At 32.0% G+C, this 22,128-nt stretch overlaps 1 protein-coding gene across 1 annotated transcript in view; it reads right to left on the reverse strand.

The window, feature by feature from the left end:
• The window catches only part of LOC134726590 (uncharacterized), a 120,554-nt gene that overhangs the window by 51,297 nt on the left and 47,129 nt on the right, over positions 1-22,128 (reverse strand). The window contains exons 12-32 of the mRNA XM_063590999.1: positions 21,869-22,013; positions 21,081-21,248; positions 19,922-20,092; positions 18,907-19,092; positions 18,059-18,229; positions 17,490-17,615; positions 15,081-15,236; positions 13,908-14,099; positions 13,218-13,412; positions 12,605-12,778; positions 12,102-12,224; positions 11,231-11,457; positions 10,411-10,711; positions 7,696-10,002; positions 6,579-6,787; positions 5,436-5,850; positions 4,674-4,897; positions 3,617-3,652; positions 1,882-2,427; positions 730-997; positions 74-285 (exon numbers count right to left, since the gene is read on the reverse strand). Of these exons, the coding sequence (XP_063447069.1) occupies positions 74-285; positions 730-997; positions 1,882-2,427; positions 3,617-3,652; positions 4,674-4,897; positions 5,436-5,850; positions 6,579-6,787; positions 7,696-10,002; positions 10,411-10,711; positions 11,231-11,457; positions 12,102-12,224; positions 12,605-12,778; positions 13,218-13,412; positions 13,908-14,099; positions 15,081-15,236; positions 17,490-17,615; positions 18,059-18,229; positions 18,907-19,092; positions 19,922-20,092; positions 21,081-21,248; positions 21,869-22,013 (6,552 nt within the window). The remainder of the gene's footprint in view (positions 1-73; positions 286-729; positions 998-1,881; positions 2,428-3,616; positions 3,653-4,673; positions 4,898-5,435; positions 5,851-6,578; positions 6,788-7,695; positions 10,003-10,410; positions 10,712-11,230; positions 11,458-12,101; positions 12,225-12,604; positions 12,779-13,217; positions 13,413-13,907; positions 14,100-15,080; positions 15,237-17,489; positions 17,616-18,058; positions 18,230-18,906; positions 19,093-19,921; positions 20,093-21,080; positions 21,249-21,868; positions 22,014-22,128) is intronic.

Consider the following 22,128-nt stretch of genomic DNA (forward strand, 5'->3'; position numbering starts at 1 on the left):
CTAAACTTTAAACTTATCACCATCAAAATCTCTTCTTTCGATTATGAGCATATTCATATACTGAAATACTTACATGAGAATAATTACTACTGAAGGACGATGTAACAGTACCATTCTGCTGTAGAATAATGTCTGAGGGACAAGATGGCTGCTTAGCATACTGTTGTACAAATGGAATGGACTCTGCTGAAAGTCTGGTCATCAAACTGTTTATACACGGTTTACTACTTAGTTGGTGCCATTGGTATGACAAAAGTAAAGGTGCTATGTACTTTGTACGATCATCTAAGATTATAAAAAAATAATGATATTTAGTATCGTAGATTTTGATTTATTCATGATTGTTTTCATAAAAAATAGACAGCTTCATTATCTTTTTATAGTATTTTTAACAGGTATACTTATATTACTGCCAAGGCTCCGTGTTGAAGGCCGTACTTTAACCTATAATGGTTTAATTTTTAAATTGTTATTTGGATGGAGAGTTGTGTCATTGGCACTCACACCACATCTTCCTATATCTATAAACTTGCTCACAAAGTCTTGCAATTTGATTGAAAATTGGATTTTTTTTTCAAGAACCGTGAGTAAAGTAACTCATTTCAATGTCACTCATTTCATTTATATCTGCTAGCTACTCTGTATTGCAAGGAATCCAGCATATTATCTATCCCTTTAAATTTACAATAAAAAATTTCAAACAAACTGATATCCTGTTGTAAATCTTACCTCTAAGACATAGGAAGTATGAATTATATAAGGCCTTCTGGTATCCTGTAGTACAGTCAAAAGCAACATTAGTAATAGAAACATTATTCAATGTCACATTACTACACAATGTAGCATTAGATGATGGAAGAGTGGATTGACCAATCAGTGCATAGCTGCTGACATTCATAAGTTTAGAGGCTATCCAACCAATGCATGAATTATAACTTGCGTTACTGGTAAAGCTACTTGAAGTGGCAAACAATTTAACAGCAACCTGGCCATTCAACTGAAAAGAAGAAAACACTTTCAATAACAATAAAAAAAGTTGTCACTCTATGTTAAAATAAAAATGTTTTCAACTGATACATGTATCTCATTTCCTAAACTTTAACGAAAAAAAATCCCATATTTGAGTCTATAAGATCACCTGTAAGATTGTAATATGTATTTAAGGAGGCTCGCGTGAACAAAAATTTCAGCAAAAAATTAAATATTTGTTTTTTCATAACAAATTTTATCTATTTCACTATTAGTTATTACTTTATGATATGATACAAAAATTAACACAAAAAATCGATTTGGTTTGGCCCCAGATGACTTTTAAAATGTTTGTATCATTGAAAAAGCTCCAAATTATCTCCCTTTGGTGCAAAAATGCTATTTTTTTGCATTAAATTGAAATATCTTTTTTTTACTCATCAGTGACCTATATGTTTTATTATTGTTTTCAAATAAGCTATACATAATCTAAATAATTGTAAAATTAAAGCCATTTCTGTAATTAAGTTCTTTTTTTATTTCGATATTACCTTTTTTTCTCCCTATTAGTTCAACAGAAAAAGAGTACCTTTTACAAAATGTATGCTTCTTTCGAAAGCAGATTGTGAGCGTAAATGATCGGTGAACCCTTTATTCTATTTTATTTTTCTATTAGGTATAAGATAAAGTTAATTTGGAGAAAAAATTAGCGAAATCTTATATTAAATAAAAAAATTGATTTAGACCCGAGAGCCTCCTTAAGTTAATTGTGCATCAATTTTAAATCATCATCAACATATGATTTTCAAAAAACATTTTTTTTTACAATTACATATTGAGTCCTTACATTCACATCAACGTTTTACTTCTTTACACAGAAAATCTTAATTAATTGTAACTTTATATACTTACCATACCAGGTGACACCGACAATACTACATCCTCGGCCATACTGTCTATTCCATATAAGCTGATATAAATGTCTGCACAATATATCTTTGCGTTAACCATGTTTCCATTGTTAAACAATGATGTCTGACTCTGCATTAGTGATACCAATAAGTTCCTATACTCTGTCAGACAAAAAGCTTCATTCTGAATGGATAGATGTGAAAACTGTATTGACAATGATAGTACACCATGAGGAATAAAATATTTGATGTCACTGGCCATTAATGTATTAGAAGGTGAAGGTGTTGTAGTTTGACTTTTTGTAGTCTGAATCAATCGACAAATCTCTGAGGTCGGATCATACTCGTAATTGTCATTACAAGACCAATCGGAGAATGGAATCTCAAAAGTTTGAAGTGTGACAAAACAGACTCCTGGATTTATTTCTTGCAGCAGTCCATGGAATTTGGAATTGATATGACCTTGAACACCATTGCTGGCACAATCTGTAACGATGCTTGTAGCTACACTTGGACTCTGGATGGCAAATGGTGCTGTCAGTTCAAGCTGTAACAAAATAGAAAATTATTATAACATAATTCTTCTCAAACATTTACTCCATAATTTTAGAGACCCTGTAAAATAATTTCTGCCATTCCCTGAAGAATTGCTGCATTTTTATAAAATCAACAAATTCATTTTAAAATGTCATTGCTCATCTCACAATTCACAGAAAATTACTTTCTTAGTGTAATAAAATATTTCTTGCTCTTTAAGTACAAAGAGCAATTATTCAATTTGGAGTGCCCGAAACTAAAATCAATTATTATACACTAAAAAAAATAATCTTATTTCAGTGAAGTAACTTAATAAGTAGTTCTTTTAAGCTCAAGCTGAATGACACAAAATTCAGGTACCTAAAAAAAATTGATTCATATGAATAATTTTTAAAGATTTTTTCAAGCATTTAATATTTCAACTGTAAACAAGAATGTGTTCATAATACATGAATGCCCCACTTGCACTATCATTTTCTATGTTCAGAGAGGGCTATTCATTTTGCCTGGAGCTGTAATGATAACAGTTCAAATAAATGAATAAAAAAATAAAAAAATAACATGTGTATCCCAACTGTCTAGGCATAAAAGAACATAGATCATTGAGCATCTAATATAAAATTAACATAAAATTCATTTTTCATTTGAAAACCGACTGTACTGCAATGTGTTCTTTTCAATAATTTAAATTTAATACAATGTATTCAAATTATTTCATGGCTTGTTTATTTACCTTTGCTTTGAGACAAAGATTCTTAATTTTAAAATGGTACAATAAATATTGAATATTATGTTAAAACACATTAAATATTTAAATGTTATAATAAATTTTAAAAGGTTTGTTAAGGTGTTTTTGGAAGTAAAAATAAATAAAAAAATCTGTTTATCAAATCAAAAACTATTAAAACATTATTTGACACAAGCTCAATAACATAACATCATGCATATTAAATAACAAGACAAAACAAAGGGTCAACTTGTGCAATTCATTCATTATATTGTGTGTGTTTTCTATAGCAACTTTGATGGGATAATACATTTACTATAAAAATAACTTGGAAAAGCTATAAAACTACAAAAAATCTTATAAATTTGTCAACATTTACAAATTTGCATTCATAAAACTGAAATGACACAAATTACATATAATAATCCTTAATTTGCTGAGGCATACTTTAAATTCATGCCATGTGACTTACCCTATGTACCGAGGGATACTGAATTTTCAGTTTTAGCTGGAAACAAACATTTCTAATATAATAGTTTTTAAAATGTCATTAAAAACTGTACAGCTCTGTCTAACATCTTTTAAATTTTGCTAGACTTAAATTTATCTCCATGATTTTTTTTAATATTATACTGAAGTCTCAAAATAACCATCATGCATCTACCTGCTTTTCATAGAAAAACAAAATGGATTCTTCCATGCAACACCTTTTTTTATAAATAAAAACAAAAATGACCCTTCCACAAGCTCATACCAAGTAATATAATACATATTTAGGTAAGAAATTGAAGTATTAAAAGTCGTTTCAGATCTGGATATATTCATTTATAACATATTTGACTGAAACTGAAGCAGTAATATATTCAGCCACCATATGGGTGGAAAGCAAAGACTAAAGAAAAATCCTTACACGTGAAGTCTGAAATTTGAAAGATGACTTTAAAATCAAGCTTACAAGTTTGAAATCTTTAGCATCCCCAAAATCTGTTTATTGATGAACCACTATATCATATACCACAATTATGGCAACATTAAAATGCAAGCATGATTTTTATACAATGACGCAATTTGCAGTCACCAAGATTTAAAGCATTATGCAATTGTCTAGCGCCAGTAACAGATTCTAAAATCAACCCGAATATAAGCAAATAGTGCACGATGAAACAAATAAATTCAGAGCTATGCTTGAAAATGGCTTCATGTTGACATGGGAAGTTAATAATATGAAATTGAACACTACAATAAGAAACTGACTTGTTGTAAGAAAATTGTTTAGCAAGAACATTCTTTTTAAAAGAAATTAACCAATTGCAAGAAAATTGTTATAAAAGAACATTTTTTTTTAATAGATACAACAGAATGCATTTAAATTGAATCCTAAATTACTTTAAGACTGGTGAAAGTTAAGATATTAAATCAGCATTAGATATCAAAAACAATTTTTAGGAGACCACAATAAGGAAGAATGTGAAGTGCATTGAAACTACGGCTCTATTGTGGATAAAAATAAAAGAGATTGGCTAACTTACTCTATCTGGGGTGACAGCTATTTTTCCTGTCTGAGATAACAGGACGATATCCGACTGTTTAGTACATTGCTTCCAGTCCTTGTTTAAACCTTTTATGATACTCGTACTAATGCTCTCTACTTTTTCTTCAATCTGGGTTCTTGTAGCAGTAATACATCCATCCCATGTTAAGTTAGTACCTGTAAATACTGCCTCTACCTGTATCAGGTAAAATGCTGCAGAAGCTGGAAAAAGAAAGAAAATGTTTTAATCCATCACAGTGCAAGATTTTGTAGGGTTAAAAACTGATAAAATTACATAATCCTTACTATTTTACTTTAAGGTAATTGAAGATTATAACTGTTTAATGAAAGATATGTGCATGATTTGAACTCTTTCTTCTTCCGTAATCGGTTTTCTCTCATCCAACAAACATTTTTGCTGGACAATCGATAAAAGAATTTCAAAATATTTTCAAACTGTAGAAATCAGAAAAATATGGACATAAAACCATCTATTTAACTTGGGAACCAAATAGCATAATAACTATTTCCATGGTCTCAAACCTCTAATGAAAAATCTTAAAATCATAGTACCGCCTTAAAAGGAAAAGAATTTCATGAACGGTAAGAGTGTATTCAATACACTGAAGTATCTTTATACTGAAAATTTAAATCAGTTTATCAGTTTGAAGAAAATAATTCAAATTGTAACTTGAAAAAGTATTCAGCCCATTGCAATGGGAAAAGGCAAAGCCCTTTTAGATAACAATATTTTGCTTACTAGGGGGGAGTGTGGTTCCTTGAGTGGTTGGTTTCATCATAGTGGTGGTGGTTGGTGGGGTAGTTGTAGAACTGATTGTTGTTGGTGGCACAGTTATAACAGCTGTCGTGACTTTTGGTGGCACAGTTGTCGTGGACACTACAGCAGTAGTTGTTTCTATGGTAACAGAGTCTGTTGTCAGAGTAACAATATGACAAAGTTCTCCGGATCTATCCATGACATAGCCATCACTACACTTCCACAGACTGGCAGTGATGCTTGTCTCCTGTAATGACTGCAGACATATAGTCTGTGAGGGGAGATTACTCAGACTTTCTCTTAGTTCTAATAATAGCTTGTCATCAATATCCTGTCCACATGGTGTCAGAATGGCTTGTGTTTGTCCAACCAAACTGTATTTCTTTGTTACTTTTACCTTTTATATAAAAAAAAAAGAACATATTCTTTAATTCTTTTAATAACACACAAACAAAAAATAAATTCATGAAATCTTGAAATGTAAATAAAAACATTCAACCAATTTAAATATCCTACTATGCCATGAACATATTTTTAAGAAGGGGAGAATGTTATTAGCTTTGAGCCAAGGTCTAATTTTGATCTCATAATGGAGTTATCATTAACATTAAATCATTTTATCTTTTAAATTATTTGGTCATAAATTACACCTTCTCTATTTATATCTTCCCACATTGCCAATATAATCTTTTTATTCTGGAATTAAATATCCATGCTTTTTAAAAAAAAGATAAATAGTTAAGAAGATAGCCCTTTTCTACAATAGCATTCCATTTAGATCACATACATGCATAATGATTATTTACCGTTTCAGAATCTAATGCATTCTGGGTAAAATTTTCAAAAGTGTACACCAAAACGTTGTGATTGGTTTAAAACGTACTAAACAGTGGAAATTGAGCCAATGAAGTAATGTTTTCTCCCTTTTGGTGTATGAACAATGAGATTACCCATAGTCCCTAGATTCTGAAAAGTCCAATTGAAGGCTATGCATACAAATCTATCATATCACAGTGTTTCATACTTTCGCAAGTTATCATCTAAATAATTTTATGTGTTCAATTACTAATTTGTGTACAACTTTGCAAATGTGAATGTGGCAGACATTTTGAATCCAATACTTACTGTAGATATTGTCATGTTTATTGCTGTTTCAATGAAAACTTTGATGTTATATTTGGAGCATGTCTTTGTGTTTTGTAGAGAATTACTAACACCCGCTGTGGAACTGAGTATGTCTGAAATGGCCGTGTTGATATTTGCTTTACATGGCTGACTTAGATTTGCTGGGATCAGAACAGCTGTCATCTCTATTACATACTTTGGTGCAGTAGCTGAAATTTAAACCATTTAAACAACCGTTACATTTATAAATTTCAACAAAGAAAACACCGGTCTGTCCATATTTTTCTATGATACTCAAGATTTTACAGTTTATCATATGAGTTAAGATTCCAAACTTCAGATCTGTATATATATATTCAAAGTTTTAATAAAAGAAAGATTATCACATGACTTGCATTGATATTTTCTACATTTTTGTACATGTATTACATTTGTATTTCTTCATTAAGATGATTTGTAGATTTTTAAAAATGTAATTCAGTCTTTTAAATTATAAATTTTACAGGAAGCCTCTGTGATTTTGACAAAATATGATATTATCTCAATGAGCCAACAACCCGACAACAAAATATGTATGTCATATATTTGTCATATATAAGAAAATTGGTTTATACATCTACAACTTTGATTGTAAACACAGATTAGGCATGCACAGTTTAATGTCATAAAAAACATGCATTTTTATAGTTGTACCTGCTAACTAACAAACAAACACATGCTTCAAGTTTGCAGATGTACATTACTTTGTTGTAAAAGTAATAAGGGGAATTCCAGAAATGACAGATAATAATTTGAATTAAGATAAGAATACGATAACATTTTAAATATTACAACAATTGTGTTGCAGAAATTATGTCAATAGTGGTTCTCATTAAGGTTGATTTTTTTTGTAAGTGTGACATGTGAAAGTCAAAATTATTGGGTAGTGAAAAGGGGAAATGAAGTCTTACAGGACACAGGAAATTACACAAAAAATTAGAATTGCTTACGTACATAGTGTAAGCAGGATACAGGAATCTGACAAAACAGTAAGCATGATCTGGGATCAAAACCCCCCTGAGACCCCCTTAATAAAAAGTAAAACAGGGTATGTTGTTGATCTAACTAAACTACTCACTTGTAGGAATTGTTATACCAGGGGTAGTCAGAACCTGTGTTGTGATCTCAGGATCAGCTGTTGTTTTCACTGTATTTGGTTGGCTAGTTGTAGTTTTGACTGTAGTTGGTTGTTGGTCAGGTGTAGTTTTGACTGTAGTTGGTTGTTGGTCAGGTGTTGTTTTGACTGTATTTGGTTGTGTGGCTGTAGTTTTGACTGTAGTAAGTTGTTGGTCAGGTGTAGTTTTGACTGTAGTTGGTTGTTGGTCAGCTGTAGTTTTAACTGAAGTAGGTTGTTGGTCAGCTGTAGTTTTGACTGTTGTTGGTTGTTGGTCAGCTGTAGTTTTGTCTGATTTTGGTTGGTTTGCTGTAGTTTTGACTGTAGTTAATTGTTGGTCAGCTGTAGTTTTGTCTGTTTTTGGTTGGTTGGCTGTAGTTTTGACTGTAGTTAATTGTTGGTCAGCTGTACTTTTGACTGTAGTTAATTGTTGGTCAGCTGTTGTTTTTATTGTAGTAATTTGTTGGTCAGCTGTAGTCTTGTCTGTATTTGGTTGGTTGGCTGTAGTTTTGACTGTAGTAAGTTGTTGGTCAGCTGTACTTTTGACTGTAGTTGGTTGTTGTTCAGCTGTAATTTTAGCTGTAGTAATTTGTTGGTCAGCTGTAGTCTTGTATGTATTTGGTTGGTTGGCTGTAGTTTTGACTGTAGTTGGTTGTTGGTCAGCTGTAGTTTTGACTGTATTTGGTTGTAGGTCAGCTGTGGTTTTTGCATTAGTTACCATTTCAGTGACTGCCTGTGACACTTGTAATTCAGTGTTATTTTGAGACATGGTAGTAGTTCCTGCCTGTGTAGTAACTTCAGAGACAGTTTCTGTCATTGATTGTGTTGTTTTTTCTGTTGTCATTACATTCTCTGTCTTGTTTTCCATAGTTATAGATGGTTGGGTTGTTAGCTGTGAATTACTGGTTGTGTTATCTTGTAGTTGTGTTTGTGTGACAGGAGCTGTTACTGTTGTGTTATCTTGTAGTTCAGTCTGTGTAACAGAAACTTGTTCAGTGGTGTTATCTTGTATTTGAGTTGGTGTCTGGATTTCTCTTACTGTTATATTATCTTGTGTTTGAGTTGGAACTTGTGTTGTATTTATAGTGGCATCTGTAAATATTTTTCTTCCAGCAGAGGTGGTGCCAATATCCTCTCTCTTGGTGATATTATTATATGGAGATGTCATTTTATCATCTGTTGCTCTGGCTGTTACTTCATTAACGGTTGTATTTTCTGGTATATCAGTGGTGAAGCTCTGAGGTATTGTTGGTGTAGGTTGATGGGTTGCTGGGTTAGTTTCATTGTACTCTTGAGTTGTGTAATCTGAATTATTATATGTTGCTTGTGATAAAGTTTGAAATTTTTCTGTTGAATTTACTACAGTAGTCATATTTTCAGAAAACAATTCTGTGACTGACTTTTGTGTTGTTACCAATCCAGAAGGCTCTGTGGCTGATTTTTGTGTTATCAAAGACTCAGAAGGATCTGTGACTGACTTATGTGTTGTTACTGACTTTGAAGGCTCTGTGGCTGATTTTAGTGTTGTCAATGACTCAGAAGGATTTGTGACTGACTTTTGTGTTGTTACTGACTCAGAAGAAGTTGTGACTAACATTTTTGTTGTTTCAGAAGGATCTGTGATGGGCTTTTGAGTTGTAACTACATCAGAAGGCTCTGTGGAGCGTAATGCATGTTGAGTATTCTCAACAGGTTTGGCTGTACTGTATAACTGAGTAGAGTTGTCTGTTGTATTCCTAGCAGTTATATGATGATCTGATGTTTGCTGTTCAGTAGTTACTTTGGGTGTTGCTGTTTTCTGTGTTGTTCTGATATTGGCAGTTGTCAATTCTGTTTTATTTAAGATGGATGGTTCTGTAGATGGTATTTTCGAAACAACAGGAATTGTTGGTGTCATTTGTGTTGTCCTAATTATGGCAGTTGTGACTTCTGTTTTATCTACGATAGACGATTCTGTAGATGTTACTTCAGATACACCTGGAACAGTTGGTGTTCTATGTGTTGTATCTTGTACAACAGATGTTAATTTAGTTGTCTCTATTTTACCATCAGTTTCCGATACTGTAGTGATCTCAGCAGTTTGTGTCATTGTAAAAGTTTCTAAGGGTGACCTTGCTGTACTAATTGCAGTTGACCTTTGAAGTTCGTTAGTAGTTTGGTTGACAGGAGAGATAGGAAAGTTCCACTGTGTTGTTGTTTCAGGTGACAATGTAGGTGTTATTCTGGTCGTACTTGGTGTTGAAGTTGGTGGAACATATACATTTGGACAGTCTGCAAATATACAAGTCAGCCATGCAGAAGTAAGTCATGCAATTAGTAATAGTAATAGAAAGAAAAGCTGATCATCTAAAAGAGTCAATAATTTACAGAACTAACTTCAAAGCCTACATTTTAGAGAAGAGGAAAATCTAGAAAAGAAAAACATCTTTCTGGGTTAAATAAGTATTGTAAAAGATGGAGAATCAAGTTATTTTTCTAAGTATACAATTTACATGCAGAATAAAAGTAGTATGCATATGCTTTTATCTGAATAAATCTCTACAGAGCTAAATATGAGAATAAAACAAGCTTAAATATCATGCATATCTTCATGATGCTTAGAGCAGTAAATCAAGATGCAGAATTAGATTCCTAATGATATAATATTACTATATAACTAAATCATAACTATGATATTACCTGTAGATTTTACACAGGTAGGTTTAGGGTCTTTGACACAAATTTCATTGTGATGTACAAGGTCATAACCTTCATCACATGACCAATTACTGGTACTGGTGATATTATCTCTGTCTGCAGCTCTCAGTCTGACAGTAGGACAGTTGGTATCTTCTGAACCATTGAATGTGACATTGTTGATGTTGTTCTGTATGAGTCCTGTGCTGACAATATCATTTAAAGCAGTGCTACAGTTACACACCAAGTCAAAGGAACCTTCCCTTGGTTCTGATAGTTGTATGGTCAGATCTATTTGTAGAATCTATAAAAGATTGAAGAGAAATTTGATTCAGCCTAATTCAATAGTTTTAAATTGGATCACTTATGGGGTAATCATACTGCAACACATGTTTAAACCACGCATGAACATATATGTAGGTATCATCAAACATTATCAAACAATTTTAAAACCATTAGTTTTTATATAACCATCTGATAGAATGTCAATGAAGTTTAGCTGTCAATTGCAGCAACTAGCAACTGGACATTTAGTTTTGGTAAACATTTCAAATATGACAGATTTTTTTTTTAAGTACCAATTACCATATCATTGTATTCATTTATGAATAAGTTTACATAAACTTTGAAAAGGACCTAAAACTTTCATTTTCTTCTATAATGATCATGGCTCCATCATTTCTCGATATTTGGGACCAAATAAGACCCTTACCATACCATCACCCTTAAAATAAAAAAAAAAGACTAAAAATTCAGTTAAAAGAAGAAATGAACTTTGCCAGGGGAGATAATCCCCAAACCTATAACTAATCATTGTACTAACATCACCACTAGTAACAAGTGTTTTAATCGTTGTTAATGGTCTGTATGGATCTTTACAAGTCTGTTCCACTAAATCTTTGAACATTTCAACAGTTTCATTAACATAGTGACTGTCACATGACTTGTTAAAGTTACCAGGTGTCAGAAACTTCATCACAAACATAAGGTTATACTGAGGTCGTTTGTTCTCTGTTGGCCTTTCTAGGACACATTTTATCGGTGTTGTATCTGAAAAGTAGGATTAAATATTGATAAAATATAGGTACAATTCTTTGATAATGGATGCCCTTTTTTGTAGTTTATGGTAAAGAATCCAAGAAAGCTTCAGAATGATCAATTATAGACAGGGAACATAAGCTCTTATGGTCCTTGAAATAATATTTTGATAATGTGTTTCCATGCTTCACACACAAAGTTTAATATCAATGTTTTTATACCCCTATATAGTCATAAAATGAAGTATTCAATTCTGAAATGGAGTCCGGCTGGATTAATTGATTTTGGTTGATTGATTGATTAATTATAATGAATTATTCTTTACATATTGATACTTTTTCCATGCATACTGCAGTACATATCACATGCTTACAAAAGTTATGATTATCATTACAGGATTTAATTAATTGACTCTTCACTCATTCAGAACTTGTACACATCAGATATATAATCATAATGAACTATAATCAGGATGACCAAGAATGGTCTATCAGATTTTTTTTCCTTAAGGAGGGTCGTGGGTATAAGATTTTCAGAAAAAAATAAAAAGAGAAAGTTCATTTATAGAAAAATATAGAGAAATCCTATATTAAATTAAAAAAAATATTTAGACCCGTGAGCCACCTTAAGCTCTGAAAATATGAGATTTCACATACCAGCTATTTCATATCCAGGTTTCTTGCACTGGAAACTAACTTCTGTCCCCACTGTATAGAATGGTGATACATTGGACATGACTATTAAACCAGAGCTTGCTGGAGACTGGCATACAGTTGATGCTGTTAAAATAAAATTATTCTTGCAAAAAAACAATATCACATGTATAATAATATTATATTTCAATACTTAATATGTACAGGAATCACTTTCCAGTCACATTTATAAAGCTTAATTTTGAAGTGACAGTTTTATTAACCATACAAACCACCACATCTTACTGTCTAGACATTTTGAAAAACCTTCAATCACAAAGAGAAATTACATCGTATTTGTACAAACAATAGAAAAATCCTTAAAATGTCAAAGAAGATACAGAAATTATATAATGCCTTGAAATTTGACTTCTTATAGTTCTTCAAATGTTCAGTTTTTCTGTTTTAAAAAATTAATACCATATTATGTACGAGTATTTATTTTTAAATTATCAAAATAATCTTACGAGCACAAATTGCATTTCTTCCATCCCATAATCCACCAGGCTGACATTTCCTGACTTTTGACCCAATCAGATGATATCCACAGTTACAAGAATACTGTAATATTGAACCAACAATTGTTGAGCCATACATTGCTTGACCATTAGCTGGATCTGGCAATGCTGGGCACTTGAGTTCTGAAGTAATATTGTATTATATTATTACTTTTCTGTGTAATAATGCATATAGCAAGTTTCTTTTTACTTTTGATTACTTTTAGGTGAATTGTTACATACTTTGCAACAATTTTAAATGTACATGCTTCATGATAAAAAGTTCAACAGTCATCACTGTTATCAACTCGGGAACACTTAAACTGACCTGTATACTGTAGACTAACTTATTTTTTAAGAGCGATTTATTTTTGCCACTTTACCGGGTAGAAAATAACGTGAATATAAATTGTAGTTAATATGTAAAACTTAGATCGTAACTTATTTAACTTTTTCAATTAATTTTGAAAATCACGAAATTAAATTGACTTGAAATTGGACAGAAAGGGCTTAATGTGAAATAAAGTATCCACAATACTTCGTAATCAAGAATACTCATTTCTATCGTGCAAGACATTGTTACCTTTGCACACAGGTTCTATTCCAGTCCATTCAAACTGTTTTGTATCATTAACAGGCTGACAAAATCTGTACTGAACTCCAGATAATTCATATCCTTCTTTACATGAATACTGTACAACAGAGTTATAGCCCCTGGTCCCATTTAAATAAAAAATTCCACCGTTATCAGGGGCAAGCAACCGTTCACATTCATGATCTGAAAATATAAAATCAATTTACACATAAAATTTCCAATTTATTATGTCCGTAGTATTGCAAATATTTTTGAGGTACAAGGCCAATAACTGAATAAATATATAAAAGAAGATGTGGTATGATTGTCAATAAGAAAACTCTCCACAAGAGAACAAAATGACACAGAAATTAACAACTATAGGTCACCATACAGCCATTTATTTTTTTTGTTTTAAAACTTTTTATCATAATCTTAGAGAAATGAAGGCTTCAGAGCAAATTCAATGTAATTTCTATTATAACTAATATTACCAAGGGGCATAACTTTTTCATATGCAATTTTCAATCTATTCATAATTTTCAAGGGGTCTAACCTATCTTGAGCGAACGTTTGATGCTTTTAAACAAGAGTGATTGTTAAATACAGGTTTGACTGCACATGTATCTAAATGATCCAATACAAATAATTTAATCATTTACATAAGGTAATTTATCACATGACCATCAAATTACTTACTTATACACTTTGTCACAGTATTGTTCCATGTTCCATCCAGTTGACATTCTACAACAACTGATCCGTCTGGTACTGTTCCCCGAGGACAGTGTATCTTAACTGTTGTGGGGGCTATGTAGTTACCAGAAGACAGGGGAACAGTATCAGCTACAATAACTCCACCATTGCTGATATTAAAGCTTGGACAAACAGCTGGAATGGAGTATCAAATTGTAATAAGGTTATCTAATGAGGCAATTTTTTTTTGTTAATGAAATGGAACAATAAAGGCAAATAAAAAATACACTAATAATCTTACATTTATTTCTCCCCCTGATTTTAATGCAGTCAATTATTAAATGAGCTTTCACAACATACAATCATGAATAGTGCTTCATGACTTAAAGGGGCATCAGTGGCTCAGTAGTCTGAATAGCATGTCAACACTGAGGTTGTAAGTTAAAATCCCACACAAGGTAGGTGCACTAGACAACAATCTTACAGCCGATTCCATTGAGTGTGTAGGCAAAGGTAATATCTTTGGTTAGCTTGCTTGCTACCTGAACCCTTAAGTCATTATTAGGTTAAGTAAACTACCCTCCTTTAATAGTAGACTAGTCCGAAAGATTACCAATATATCTGTCTGTAGGACTAGGCTACTTTGAAAGTAGGGTAGTATACCTTACCTAACAATGACTTCAGGGTCCAGCTAGCAAGCAAGCTAACCAAAAATATTACCTTCAGCTACATACTCATTGAAATCAGCTGTAATTGACAAGGATTGTCAGTTTTCCTACTGAAAGTTGGTTGTTCTCTCTGGGCACCTCCAGTAAAAAACTGACTACCATGAAATAGCACATTAGTGTTGAAAGTGGCCTTTTAAAATACACCAATCAATCAATTAATCAACCAATCAATCAATCATGACTTATATTTGGAGAGAGATGAAAAACATGAAATTATATATTCCAATCCTTTTGCCTTTTTTGCTCTTGAATAAAAGTATAAGCTAGATACAAAGTTGAAGATAACTGGAAAAAATAGTGAAAAATTATTCAACCACTGGTGACAAAAACTTGAAGATAATTTTTTACTTTACTTTTATGAATACATAACTTTGTATGTAATGGTTGCTTTTTTTCTTTTTTTCATATATTTTCAAGTATTTTTCTATGTTCATTTATTTGTACTAACCTATACAAGTACTATTTGGTCTGAGTACTTTTCTTTTGACAATTCTGATTATATTTTCTGTGTAGAGTTCCTGTGGTGGGTTACAGTTACACCTGTATTTACCATTTAAGTTTTCACATATACCTGTGCATGGAAATGAACTGCACTCATCTGTATCTGAAATAAAGGGAGATAATCATTATTCAAGTTTGTGTTTTCATTTTCAATTTTACTGTACAATATTGTTTTTCCATGTAAAATTTTAACCAAACGTTAACTGGTAATTGCCAAATAGAAAATATTTCTACAAAATACAATATTCTTTGATTGGTAATATCTCATATGAATCAGTGATCTGGTTTGCATGGGAACATTTAAACAGATGCTGATTAACTGATATGAAAAGAAATTATAGAAAGAAGAATGGGAGTTAATTAGATTAAAAACCAATTGTTCAGAGAACAATTGTAGGTCTTTCCACTAGTAAAGATCTATTTTGATATTGAAATATGAAAAATCAGTTTAAAATGGTAGTTCCTATGACTTTATGATGTATTTATATGAATTTAAAGCAAAGGTCAAAATCTAGAACGTCATATTAACTTATGACCTTGACCTCAATTTCAAGGTCACAAACTTAGGACCTTAAATCAAAAGACCCTAGGTCTTTAATATGTTTGGTTAATGAGTAATATCACTTTACGCGTAATTCTAAATGTAAGATGGGCAAAAATTCCCATTTATTGTCTGCGCACCCTTTCAACCAAAATATACAAGTAAGGACATGTAGCAACTAACAATTTATGAAAAATTATTTGTCGATATGTCATACGGTTTTTGAAAATAAATGAAAATAAGCCAAAATCAAAATTTAGAATATGACCTTGACCTTTGACCTTGACCTCATTTTCATTTTTTGGGACCAAGGACCTCAAATCTGAAGACCCTAGATCTCTATCACTTATGGTTTACCAGTTAGAAATGCATATCACTTGAATCAAATTAAAAAGGGGGAATAACTCTCATATGGAGTCTCCGTAAAGCTTCGGTCCAAATGAATATCCTAATCCCTAAGATGTAACGAGCAATTTGGTAAAATAAATTTGTCGTAATCTTTTACGGTTGCGAAGGAGTAGTGGCCACAAGAAAAACAGTGTTTGGGGAGATAACTCTTACAACGTAAAGTATTTGGTTACGCAGTTGTCAGTTTTAAAAACGCATACGCATTACGATATCATATTCCAAATATCTAAGCGACATCTTTTGAAACATCAATACTACGCAAGAAAAAATTTAGGCGGAAGAAAAAAAAAAAGAAAAAAAAATAATAAATATCAATTAAAAACCAATTGTTCAGAGAACAATTGTAGGTCTTTCCACTAGTAAAGATCTATTTTGATATTGAAATATGAAAAATCAGTTTAAAATGTTGGTTCCTATGACTTTATGATGTATTTATATGAATTTAAAGCAAAGGTCAAAATCTAGAACTTCGTAATAACCTATGACCTTGACCTCAACCAACCAAGGACCTTAAATCAAAAGTCGCTAGGTCTTTAATATGTTTGGTTAAAGAGTAATACCACTTTACGTGTAGTTCTAGATGTAAGATGGACAAAAACTCCCATTTATTGTATGCGCACTCTTTCAACCAAAATATACAAGTAAGGACATGTCGCAACTAACAATTTATGAAAAATTATTTGTCGATATGTCATACGGTATTTGAAAAGAAGTGAAAATAAGCCAAAATCAAAATTTAGAATATGACCTTGACCTTTGACCTTGACCTCATTTTCATTTTTTGGGACCAAGGACCTTAAATCTGAAGACCCTAGATCTCTATCACTTATGGTTTACCAGTTAGAAATGCATATCACTTGAATCAAATTAAAAAGGGGGAATAACTCTCATATGGAGTCTCCGTAAAGCTTCGGTCCAAATGAATATCCTAATCCCTAAGATGTAACGAGCAATTTGGTAAAATAAATTTGTCGTAATCTTTTTAGGTTGCGAAGGAGTAGTGGCCACAAGAAAAACAGTGTTTGGGGAGATAACTCTTACAACGTAAAGTATTTGGTTACGCAGTTGTCAGTTTTAAAAGCGCATACGCATTATGATATCATATTCCAAATATTTAAGCGACATCTTTTGAAACATCAATACTACGCAAGAAAAAATTTAGGCGGAAGAAAAAAAAAAAAAAAAAAAATAATAATAATCAGAACAAATACAATAGGTCTTTCCACGGAAAAGTGGAAAGACCTAATAAGTGTACACATAAGTAGAATCTCATTTACATTTTCTGTTTTTTATGTACACAAACCACAATGACAACCATATTTTTGTCTGTCTAAACTTATCAGCTTGACCTATATATCATCTTCTTTTTTTATTTCAGTTGTAAAAACGTTTCTGTGGAATACATACCTTTGCACACAGTATAACTGTTTGGTGGGTTCTGATATCCACGATTACACACACATCTATAGGATCCAGGTGTATTCTGACAAGTGTGACCACCACACACATTTCCTGTTTCACATTCATTTATATCTACAATTAGATTATAATAAAATACTTAATTTCAAATTATTCCTACATTTTTTGTTTAAAATTCCTACTCAGATGAAATTGTTCAGTAAGTTTTGATGATATTTTTTATCGGAACTTTGAGGGTCGTTTATTAAAATTGTAATTAATAAGATTATTTTCATTGACATGTAAAGTTACACACATAAACTAAACATTTACAATTTTTTTAAATGAAAACTTGTGTTATGAAATGTGTGCATAAAATTCAAAAGACCAGATAAAATGAATGCCAGAGTAAAAAGAAAACTACAGTTGAGTCTAATCTCAGTATGTAATGGTGAGAATTATTTCATGCTATAACCTGATCCTGCAGTGTTCATTACTTAAGTCATGTAGATCGTTCGTACCGTTTACTGGATTATATAATCAGAGAACAAATGAACAAAAAAATAATAGATGTTTACCACTGCAGTATGGCATTGCTGTATATACACCATTGAGATCACAGAACACAATTGAGTTGCCTGTAAGTGAATATCCACTGTTACAGTCCACCTGCATAAAGTCCCCTCCCATCACAATACTTGTAGCATTAGTGTAACCATTCCGTATATACACTGGTGGACAAACAGGTGCTGAAAATAGAACAAGTATGATGATTAATACTACAATAAAAACTTAAAAGAATCTTTACATTTGATTGAAATTAGGTATCTTCATATCTGTTAGTGTTTTAGAGGTAATACAGTTTAAAATTGTGCAAGGGAAGGCATGTATTTCTGAATCAACAACAGCTTACCACTTAAAATGTTTCAGAAATTGAAGAGTTTAACATGGTTATATGTTTGACTTATTACCAAAAACATTCAATGAAAAAAATAAACCACAAAGTTATGACTGATTGATTATTGCCTGCTTAACGTCCAGTGGCAATTATTTCAAGCATACTCAGAATGATGTTTAATTTTAAACATATTTATTTATAGTGGATTGGGAAACAAGTTTTGCAACTTAAATTAATCCCTTTCCACTTTGCGGGTGCGAGTGCTGCCTACTCTTTTTTGAAATCTACAAGGATGTCTTTAACTTGCAAGAGATATGGCTCTCTCTTAACATGGTTCAGCCATTTATTGTCCCCTTCCAATGGACTATCATCTTTTCCTCAAGACCATACTCGCAAATGGTGTCAAGAATGATGTTATAACCATAGAAGACTGGTACATACTTAAGTTTAAGTTGCCTCTTTAGTACAACCATGTCAGTAGCTTCCAAAAGTCATATCTCAAATCTATTTATAACCTAGAATACTTACGTTTACAAGATGGTGTAGGTTTTGACCAACTTCCATTTTCTGTACAGTAAACCATAGAAGCTCCTATAAGTCTGTAGTTACTATCACAGTCGTAGATTACAATATCTCCATACACATAGTGAGATTCTGATGTGGTGAATTTTAACATTAATTTCTCTGTCATATCTAGCTTAGGACAACTAATTTCTGAAAAAACAAAATACATAGTGTCTATTTCTTTCATTTTTTTATTTATAAAAAAGATAATGTTTTATGATTGCGAACGAGACAATTCTCCACAAGAGACCAAATGACATAGATATTAACAAATATAGGTCACAGCATGTACTTCAACAATGAGAAAGGCCAATACTGCAAAGTCAGCTATAAAAGACCCCAAAATGACAATTGTAAAAAAATTCAAAATAGAAAACTAATGGCCTAATTTAACTATGTACAAAAAAAGAATGAAAAACAAATATGTAACACATCAACAAACAACAACCACTGAATTACAGGCTCCTGACTTAGGACAGGCACATACATACAGAATGTCTGGGTTAAACATGCTAGCGGGATCCAAACCCTCCTTTTGCTGCACAAATTTCAGAAAATGAATAATACAATAAGATATTTGTTAAGGCGCCAGCTGAAGGACGCTGCAGGTGCTGGAATTTCTCACTGTTTTGAAGACCTGATGGTGAACTTCTGCTGTTGTCTGTTCAATAGTTGGGTTGTTGTCTCTTTGACACATTCCCCATTTCCATTCTCAATTCTACATGTAATCATGCAGTGGGTTGGATATCAATTAATGAAGGAACAAGCATTTTTATTTGTTTGGTTTCATCTGAAAATAAGACAGAAATTTTGAAGTTCTACTTAAGGTATGGTTTGAAATAGACCTAAAACACTACAAAAGTTGTAAGAAACAACATACATGTACAAAAGTGTACTAATGTTATCAGAAATAGCATACCTGTACAATAGTTAATCAGAAATACCATACCTGTACATAAGCTATCAGAAAATAACCTACCTGTACAATATAGTGTTGTCCATTGTCTATTACTCTGACATATACTGGTATCATTGGTAGACATTTTATACCCTGAATTACATTTATATACAGCTCTTCCAAGGTAAGATGTGGAACTCACACTAACCAGTTTGGTATCAACTGGTATGGAAGGTGATCCACAATTCATAACTGAAATAAATTAGATGAAATTAGAATTAGCAAGGATATAAGCCAGAAGTATTTTTCAGTATGGAACCAAGTTGTTTAAACATTGACACTTTACAACTAATTTACCAAAAGATAATTCTAAAAATCAGGTTTTTAAAAAATATATGCAAATTAAGTGACACAGGTGACAATGTAACTGATGCTAAAAATGGAAAATGTTCTTCTATTTTTTAATATGATATGACCTTGAGAGGAGAACATTGATGTAACTGTGTTTCTTTGTCATTCAAATTGTGCTTCTGAATTACAGTAATCCGCTCATGATACTCTTTTTTTGTTCAAATTTCTATGATATTTAAAGCAATCATTCTTTTTTTGTTAATACATGACTTCATAAACATTAATTTAAAACAATTTTAGCATCATATCTGAAAATAATGTATAGTGTGGAAGAATCTGTATCAGTGAGTGTATTGTGTCCTCACATCAAAGTAAGTGTATTGTGTCCTCACATATCAGTGAGTGTATTGTGTCCTCACATATCAGTGAGTGTATTGTGTCCTCACATATCAGTGAGTGTATTGTGTCCTCACATCAAAGTGAGTGTATTGTGTCCTCACATCAAAGTGAGTGTATTGTGTCCTCACATCAAAGTGAGTGTATTGTGTCCTCACGTATCAGTGAGTGTATTTTGTCCTCACATCAAAGTGAGTGTATTGTGTCCTCACGTATCAGTGAGTGTATTGTGTCCTCACATCAAAGTGAGTGTATTGTGTCTCCACATCAAAGTGAGTGTATTGTGTCCTCACATCAAAGTGAGTGTATTGTGTCCTCACATCAAAGTGAGTGTATTGTGTCCTCACATCAAAGTGAGTGTATTGTGTCCTCACATCAAAGTGAGTGTATTGTGTCCTCACATCAATATTTTAAACCAAAATGCACAAAACAGTATGTATGGTGTCATGTACTAAGCAGGATTTTTTCTTTATAGAAGTAAACTCTGACCTACCTTTACAAGTAGGGGGAGATGTTGACCATCTTCCCCCAATATCACAGATAAGCACACTGGTACCAGCTAACTGGTAACCATTATCACAGTAAAACAGTACATATGTACCAAATGTTGTAATTGATGAATTAGTTTGTAGATGATCACTTAAATTTAATGTAGGACAATCTGAAATATAAGAAATGATAATTTTTACTGTCACGAGTGACTGTGCATAACAATGGACACATTTGTGTTTCCTTTTATTTAAAAAGTATTATACATTGTTTTCAAATATACATTCTCAATTGTATTTTATTCCTTCCCACGTAATTTTTATAAAAAGCAAGATTTCTTTTTTTAGGAAACATCAGATATACACCTATCATTTTGACAGTAAGGCAGTGATAAAACTGAATAAGTGCAATCTATAAGAGGGAGATAACTCAATAAGATATGATAATACCAACAAAATTGATACATTAATCTAAGATTTAAAAAATCCTTTTCGAAACTTCATGCTTTGATTATGCATGGATATTTTTTGTGATTGCAGGCAATGTTTTACTGCTTTTAAAAAGTGTGGTAAAGAAAAATTAATACTAAAAATCTTACAAAGATTTTTCTTCACTGCCAATTAAGTGACTAGATGAGTATTGCAATAACAAGAACCTACACTCTGATACCTGATACATTTATCTGTATGCAGATTTTCCTGTATAACAATTACTCATCTTACATGTTTACCAATCTTCAAAAATTGCAGTAATAAATGAACACTTATTTCTGAATTTACACTATATACCTACCAAATGACACAGTGATGGCCCAGCCATTCCTGTTAACTTGACTATCTGAACTAAAGTTAACATGGAAATGCTCTGACTGAGTTGTAATGGCTGGTGGAGCACCCTGACCTGCATGTGTATAGGAGGTATGATTGTTTGTATAAACCTGAAAAAGAAATATCAATAAATTCCACAAAACAATGACTTGATCCTTTCTTTGTTGTTTATTTTGTAGTAAAATATTTCGTGAAAGCAACTAATTGTCACAACGCTAATATTTT

Source organism: Mytilus trossulus, chromosome 7 (genome assembly GCF_036588685.1).
Source record: "Mytilus trossulus isolate FHL-02 chromosome 7, PNRI_Mtr1.1.1.hap1, whole genome shotgun sequence".
Classification (NCBI taxonomy): Eukaryota; Metazoa; Mollusca; class Bivalvia; order Mytilida; family Mytilidae; genus Mytilus; species Mytilus trossulus.